Source organism: Thermothielavioides terrestris, chromosome 4 (genome assembly GCF_000226115.1).
Source record: "Thermothielavioides terrestris NRRL 8126 chromosome 4, complete sequence".
In the NCBI taxonomy this organism is placed as follows: Eukaryota; Fungi; Ascomycota; class Sordariomycetes; order Sordariales; family Chaetomiaceae; genus Thermothielavioides; species Thermothielavioides terrestris.
The window spans coordinates 3254064-3261656 of NC_016460.1; the positions used below are offsets into that span (position 1 = coordinate 3254064).

General features: G+C 60.9%; 2 protein-coding genes across 2 annotated transcripts; both read right to left on the reverse strand.

The window, feature by feature from the left end:
* Positions 1–818: 818 nt before the first annotated feature.
* Positions 819–2210, reverse strand: THITE_43797 (uncharacterized protein; the record flags this gene model as incomplete). The annotated part of the gene is made up of 4 exons (XM_003655740.1): positions 819–955; positions 1019–1478; positions 1668–1878; positions 1936–2210. Coding segments are annotated over 4 exons (1083 nt in total), but the record flags the coding sequence as incomplete, so codon positions are not given.
* Positions 2211–5330: 3120 nt separating this feature from the next.
* On the reverse strand, positions 5331–7325 carry THITE_2119881 (uncharacterized protein). The gene is made up of 2 exons (XM_003655741.1): positions 5459–7325; positions 5331–5387 (listed from the first exon to the last, which is right to left on the reverse strand). The coding sequence occupies exons 1-2, from the start codon at positions 7085–7087 to the stop codon at positions 5355–5357; spliced, it is 1662 nt and encodes a 553-aa protein (XP_003655789.1). The 5' UTR covers positions 7088–7325; the 3' UTR covers positions 5331–5354.
* Positions 7326–7593: the final 268 nt, after the last annotated feature.

Consider the following 7593-nt stretch of genomic DNA (forward strand, 5'->3'; position numbering starts at 1 on the left):
CGTACACTGCCCCAGCTGCCCCAGGAGGCCTGTCGATATCGTTAGTTATTGAAAGACTCACCTGAGCGTCACTTCAAGGCAGGCAGTGGAGCATAGTAGTGCGAGAACACTCCCACTAGCCTCTTCACTCGCCAGCACAAACGACATGTCAAGTGAGAGCGTCGGTTCCGGGCGTAGGTCCTGTCTGAAGAGCTAGAATAAGCTGATGCGAATCTCGGATGCAGGGTCCTGGTTGCCTAGAGCTCGTCTGGTTTAGTGTGCTCTCCTTGGGATGGGTGGATGGGCAGGGTCTGGTGCTGGTTTGCCCGGTGCAACGTGCTCTCCCGCCCCCTTCCCCCTTTTCCATCCGAACTCTCGTGCGCCTTCCCGCACCTTTGCAACCTGCCACCGCTTTACATACGAGTCCCGCCGCCCAAACTGCCACGGCCCCTCCCAATCAACGGACTACCGGCACTGTAGTCAAGCGGCTTTGGGAGGGTGTCCGGTGGACTCGGCAACCGAAGGCGCCCGGGTTCGACTCCCGGGGGCGTCGAAGCAAAACCCCCTCGGGGTTTTCGTAGCCGACTACCTCCCATCTTCCGGCGCGGGATGGGGGCTAGTCGGTGAGCTTTTTGATTTATCCTCCTCCCTTGAGAATGTATTTGAGTGCGACATAGATGGTACAATGGATGCCCCCCGAGCCACCAACATATGGTTCATGTACACTGTCGTGCTCCAGGCATTTATCAACCGAGAGATGTCCTAGAAAAAAAAAAATAATAACCAGACCTGCTGGCATGAGAAACGCAAATGCCGGACACTGGCTCCCAGTCTGTCCCTCAGAAATTTGCCAACTCGACCCAATTCTTGCCCTGAACAACCTGCTGCATCTCCCTCGCCCGCGCCAGGACCCTCTCCCTGAACCCGTCGCACCACGCCAACCCCAACCCACCGTGTATGCCTTGCCCGTCTCCTCCTCCACCTTCCCCAGCTCCATTCCCAACACCATCCCCATACCCGTACCCAAACCCATCCCCACCAGCGTATCCATACCCCAACGCCCCTCCCTCCCCCTGACGCATACCACTCATCCCGCCCATCCCGATGCCCATCTCCACCCCCGTCCCAGCGCCTCCTCCCATAGCCACCTCGTCCCCATACGAACCAAACACACGCCTCACCACAGCAAGCGGATACCACAGCAGGTCAGGCTGCGCACACCACGCCCCTCGGCCGCTGCTGCTGCTGCTGCTGCTGGTGCTGTCCAGAAGGAACTCGAGCGCGCGGCAGACATGCCGGCTCGCGAGCTCGTGCACCCTCGCGGGCGAGAAGCGCAGCGGGTTGAGGGATTGCAGGCGCCGTGGTGGTGGTGGTGGTGGTGGTGGTGGTGGTGGCGGCGGCGGTGGGGGGTGGGGCTGGAAGTGTTCTGCCATGGGGATGGGGGTTGGCATTGTTATTGGGATGGGGGTCGGTGAGAGTTGGGGTTGGGGTAATCCTGGCTGGGGGGCTTGAGCGGGGGGCATGGAGGGTTGGAGGTCGGGCTTGAAGGGGTGGTGAGGGATAGAGGGCGGCGGCGGCTGCTGCTGCTGCTGCTGGTGGCGGTGGTGTGCGTGCGTGAGGTAGTTGGTGGCATTTGGCGCAAAGGAGTGGGTATTCGGGCTGAGGTGGTGCTGGTGCTGATGGTGGACGACCGGGTCGAGGACGGCGGCGACATAGAGCCTCCAGAGGGTAGGGTAAAAGAGGATGAGCGTGGTCCAGTAGTAAGTCAGCGCGAGAGCTGTTGATGCGTCGCTGAAGGACGATGCTCCAGCCGCGTTTGGGAAGACCAGAGCGGGGTCCGAGGTGGTCGAGGTGGTTTGGGTTGCGTTGGTGCCCCAGAATGATGGCTGCTCTGCTTCGCTACGGACAACGCCGGATCCAGAAGCAGAGGCAGACGGAGAGAGAGATGATGATGACGATGATGCGGTAGACAGCCCCTGAAACTGGGCAGCCCACGCCCCAAGCGCCCCCTCCACCTCCAGACAGTTGTTTAGCAGGTCCTGCGCCATCAGCCGCCGCGTCAGGGTGTGCGGCTGGGGAAGGATGCGATCAGCTCGGTGGAAGAGGGCCGGCAGCAACACGGCGATGTCGAGCAGGCGGTCGAGCGCTGACTTGGGGTGCGACTCGAAGGGGGTCGATATCCATTGCGGCTCGGCGAGGTGCGTCGGGGTGCGATTGAGGAGGGCGGTGAAGAGCTGCGGACAGGTAAGCAGCGAACCTTTCGGCGAGTTGGGAAGAAAATGACTAAGGGGTGTGGAAAAGGGGAAGGGGAGAGAGGCAGGGCAACCTACCGCGGCAGGGCGATACACGCGCACGAAAAAGTGGTGGTTTGGAAACAAGCGGAAGTGCTCCGGCCCGAGCCGTCGGACAGCGCTGGCTTGAATCGCAGGATCCTTCCAGGGCGGCAGGCTGCTGAAGGCGGAAGAAGCATTGTGCTGCAGGTGGTCGTCAGTTGATCGCTGAATCCTCTATACATACGGCAACTCCACCAAGGGGTAGCTCACCTTGTAAAGAAACAGACAGAGGCTGTCCGGCGCCGGCAGGTGCAGCAAACACCGCGCTGCCAGCCGAAAGTCCTCCCCTCCCTGACCGGGCGGAGTATCAGGCGGCTCGTAGGGCGGAAACGAGACAGACACCTCCTCGCTTCTCCCTTCCTCAGCCACCTTCGCCACCGTGAGCCCCTTCAGCTCTGTGAACAAGGCGGCAACTTGCAACCTATACCGCCTCCCCCTCCACACCACACTCACCGAGTCATCCCACGCCGGCCGAAGCGGTTCCGCGGCAACAATCTCGCCTAACGAACCTGCTCCCTCCCTTTTTGTCCCACTCCCCTCATCACACCGCCCAACCTCTCCCTCGCGACCACCCCCGTACTCATCTTCCTGCCGCCCCTGACTCCGGCCCAGCCTCGACCTAATAAGCCCTCCGCCGTCCGCCGCAGACGCCCCCCCGGCACCTCCCCTCCGTGTCCTCCTCTTACCACCGCCACCAATGGAGCTACCACTGCCGCTGGAGCTGCCGCCGGAGCTGGCGACGACCCGCGGTGGGTGCGACGAGCAGCGCCCGTGGTCCTCGAGGCTGCCGACGATGAAGACGGTCTCGCGCTCGTAGCCGGCGCAGGGGCGGCCGCTGGCGAGGCACTTGCGGCAGTACGGGCGCTGGTTGTCGCACTGGAGAGAGGGTAGACAAAGATGTCAGTGGTTTGGTGGTTGGTTAGTTGGTTCGTGGGGTTTTGTGGTGACGCGGACAGGTGGACGGAACGGCGGATGGATGGAACGGCGGATGGATTTGGTACCTGGGAAAGGGGTTTGAGGTGGTAGAATTGGGATGAGAGAGGCGAACATACCTTCACGCGACGGAGGCGGCAGGCTTTGGGGGGAGAGAGAGCAAGAGTGATTAGCGGGATGTTGCTTGCGCTGCGGGGACGGGGGTCGCCGGTAACGTTGTCGTCGTGCAAGCGGACAGTGGAAGTAGCATGAACCTACTCTCGCACCCTTTGTACTTCCCCGGAACTCCCACTAGACTCGGCAGGCAGTGTCTCAGTTAGCGGTGAACTTGCAGTCTGTTGTCCGGCGAAGCAAGGGGTTGCCTGGGGCAGACAAGAACAAGATAACAACGAGGATTCGAACCGGACACAAGTAGATAAAGAAAAGGGAACAGCCTTACCCATGACTCAAGCGGAAAGAACTGTATCAGACTGTCCTTCAGCAGCCGAGTGGGCTGTCAGTGATGCTCCTAACACGAGAGCAATCTGCCCCAACCGAGCGTGCCGCTATCCTTTGTATCCCCTTTGGAAGCCCGTCGAAAGCTTCCCCCGCCCCCAACCAGGCGAAAAAGGGGGAGGAGCCAGGCCAGTCTCAGGCAACAACAGTTCGTTTCGCAAGATCTCACGACAGCAGCTTACCTGGTATGCCACGATCCAGTGCGGCCACCATATGCCCTAGGCGAGGTAGCAGATGCGTCCGAGGTGATCCGGCCCGTGACTGTGATCGGTGAGATGACCTGGCACCCCAGGCAGGACGGCAGCAAAGTAGCCAAACAGCCAGGCAGGCGGGTAGCCTCTTGCGACGGCAGAGCAGTCCTCGCTCCGACTCCAACAGCACAACAGAAGAGCACGCAGTTCACTGCCCTCGGCATAGTTGGCAAGCAAACCCAGCTCAGGGGAAAGAGAGAGAAGACTACGACTCCGACGGTTCGGTTGGGGGGGGGGGGGGGGATGAGAGTCCCTGAGCAGCTGAAGCACGATGCCCGCCTTGTAAGACCGATCAGACCGCGTCATAGGCGGAAGCGGCCAGGACAGGGCGACAAGCGAGTGAGAGCTGCAGCGGCCCTTCCCCATGCCATGCCATTTCTCCCTTGCGCGCGTGCGCGCGCGCGACTGTTGGGCACTAATTCCCGGTGCCCGGTTCCCGGAGAGAAGGCCGTCATCGAGTGCCCCTGGCATGCCACGACATGGCTCGCTCCGCAATGACATGGCTCGCTCCGCCGTGACTGCAGTTGCAGTTTAGCGACCCTAGTGCCATGTCGAGAAAGTTACCTTGTCGAGCAAGCAAGCACTAGCCGGGACACCGAGCCCTGAACGGCTATTCCAGGAGCTCTGTCAAACAATAGCAGACCAGAATGGGCGGACGGACATGGGTGGCAGCGAGCGCTACACTAGGTAGTTACACAACACAAGCCTGTCTCGGAGCTCCCGGTGAGCACCGAGCCCTACCATAGGGCTGAAGAGCAGAAAGCGACGCTAGCGTAGCAATCTGCAGAACCCCGGGGGCTCTGCCCGCAGCTTTGTTTAGCCGACATTACGAGAACATCAAGGTGTGGTAAGACACTGCTGCTTGCAGCGAGGGGATTGGCTCACGACACGATAAGGGGTGCATATTTCGCAGAGGGGAGGGGGGACATTGGGCTTGTATAATCTTCGCACCCCGCCCAATGGGACGACAGAACAACACCCCAACGGTCGAGCAGAGCGTTAAGCGCACATCAAGCATAGTACAACGGTGGATACGTGCTCCGTACCGTGGATGCGTCCAAGCTCAGGTAGTCCGGACTCCTTACACATCCAGCACTACCTATGTAAGCACACACGCCAAGTGGGCCAGAGGCCAAACGCATCGAGGTGCTTCCCGGGATTCAGGGTCAGTTTTCAAGCCCGGGAACGCCCCTATGACACCGGAAGATGGAACAGGAATATTGCAAGTCGGCGGGTCGCGCCGCGGTGAGTTCCACGGTATATCGCTGGTTATATACAAGACCGCGAGGCTGTTAGATATGCAGTCGGCCAGATGAGGGTATATGACAAGGCAGGTTGCTGCCGAAGAATAGCGCAAACAACTTCAGAGATACTTGTATGGGTTGAGGATCCCTTTCTGTGATGCTGCGTTAGCCGAAATGCCAGAGCCAAGAGGCCGCAAAGAAAGACGGGGACCTGAAGACGTACCGGATCAAACGTGTTCTTGATGTTCTTCATCAGCCCGACCATGGTCGGGTTGCGGCTGTATCCAATAAACTTCTTCTTCATCAGCCCGAGACCGTGCTCCGCGCTGATGCTGCCCTGCCGCTCGGCGATCCACTCGTAGACGAACGGCTCCAGCACCTTCTCGACCCGCGGATCCATCCGCCGCGTCGAGACGTTGAGGTGCAGGTTTGCGTCCCCCATGTGGCCGTACCCAACCACGGCACGAACGGGGAACTCGTCGGAATCCCCCAGCAAGCCGGCCTCGTCTACGCGGGCCCGCGTGTCCTCGACCAGCTGGTACAGGTCCTTGACGGGGATCGAGACGTCGTACTTGTACGTGCCGCCGAGGTGGCTCAGCGCTTCGGTGATGCCCTCGCGCCAGGCCCACAGCGACTTGATCTGCGTCTCGTCCTGCGCGAGCGTGCCGTCGGCGACGATGCCCTTCTCCATCACGTCCTCGAGGAAGGCGGCCAGCTTCTCGCTGTCGTGGTCCGCGTTGGAGCCGCTCGTCTCGATGAGGCAGTAGAACGGATACTGGCTCTCCAGCGGCCTCTTGTTGTTGGTGACCTGCCGGACCAGCGCCTGGCTGCCCTCGTCCATGAGCTCAAACGCAGACAGGATCTCGGACAGCTGGCTCTTCGCCTCCCGGAAGGCCTGCTGCACCTTGTCGAACGACTCCAGGCCAAAGAAAGCGACGTTCTGCGCCGCAGAGCGCTGCGGGCACTGGATCGACACCTTGGTGACGATGCCGATGGTGCCCTCGGCGCCGATGAACAGCTGCTTCAGGTCGTAGCCCGTGTTGTTCTTGCGCAGCTTGCAGAGGTCATCGACGACGGTGCCGTCCGCCAGCACGGCTTCTAGCCCGAGCACCGTGCCGTGCAGGCTTCCGTACCGCAGCAGGCGCAGACCGCCGGCGTTGGTCGAGACGTTCCCGCCGATATGGCACGAGCCCTTCGCGCCGAGGTCCAGCGGGAAGATGTAGCCCTTGCTCGCCAGGAACTGGTCGGCCACCTCGAGGATGCACCCGGCCTCGGCCACCAGGGCGCCGCTGACCTCGTCGAACTCGAGGATCCGGTTCATGCGGCTCATGTTGACGACGATCTCGTCAAACACCGGCACGGAGCCGCCGACCAGGCCCGTGTTGCCGCCCTGCGGGACGACGGCCAGCATGTTGTCGTTGCAGTACCGCAGGATCTGGCTGACCTCGTCGGTCGAGCTGGGCTTGAGCACCAGCCTGCAGTGGCCGCGGTACTTGCGCATCCAGTCGCTGTTGAAGGGCTCGATGTCGTCGGCGGCGTCACTGCTCGTCGCGCCGTCGATCACGGCCGACTCGCTGCCGAGGAGGCCGCGGAAGTAGGCGACATGTTCCGGCGTGAGCTGTGCGAACCTGGCGTCCCGCTGGATGTCCGGGTAGGTCTCGCTGGTGTGCTTGGCCGTGGCGGCCACTGCCGTGGTCTGGTGGAAGCACCGAGGGCGGGAGCTGCTGAGGCACCGCACCGGCCGAGAGAGCGACTGCTGCAATGCCGCCTGCCTGGTCCTGTTGATGTTTGCCGCTGCCCTTGGCAATTGCAACCTCCTTAGGACCGGGGTGAGCTGCTGACGTGCAGCCATTGGTGGTGGCCGGTGCAGAAGAAAAGAAGAAAGAGAGAATGTGAGTTAAACAAAAACCAATTGAGATTCAAAACCACAGCAAATGAAGTGATTCGAATTCAAGAGCGCTGAAAAAGAGTCAATAACTCGCACAACGAAGCCAGCGTAACTGCCTGAAACTGAGACATAAAATCCGTATACCTCTCCAATGCAATGGGAAGGAGCTGGTGGTGTTGCTGATGTGAACCGTGAACCAGCACCACCGACACCGGCGACAGACCTGCCACCTGTTGCGAAAGGTCCGACGGCCCGTTCCATGCGACGTTCTGGGTGCCCCAGCGCTACTAGCGATACTAACCCTAACCCTCTCACTGCCATCATCCCCTAGCCCCTTTTCCGACTTCCTTCTCCTGATGCCCATGCCATACCATGGATGTGTTGCCCTTTCGTGATAGATGGGATACTGTACCAATGGCTTTGCCGAGGAATGCAGAAAGCCCATTTTGGAGAAACCCGGTCCTCAGCGG

Excerpts from the sequence above, each read along its gene's own strand:
- THITE_2119881 (XM_003655741.1), bottom strand. The coding sequence starts at position 7,087 with ATGGCTGCACGTCAGCAGCTCACCCCGGTCCTAAGGAGGTTGCAATTG. Across the intron at positions 5,388-5,458 it reads TCAAGAACACGTTTGATCCG|AAAGGGATCCTCAACCCATA; the intron begins GTACGTCTTCAG and ends GCAGCATCACAG.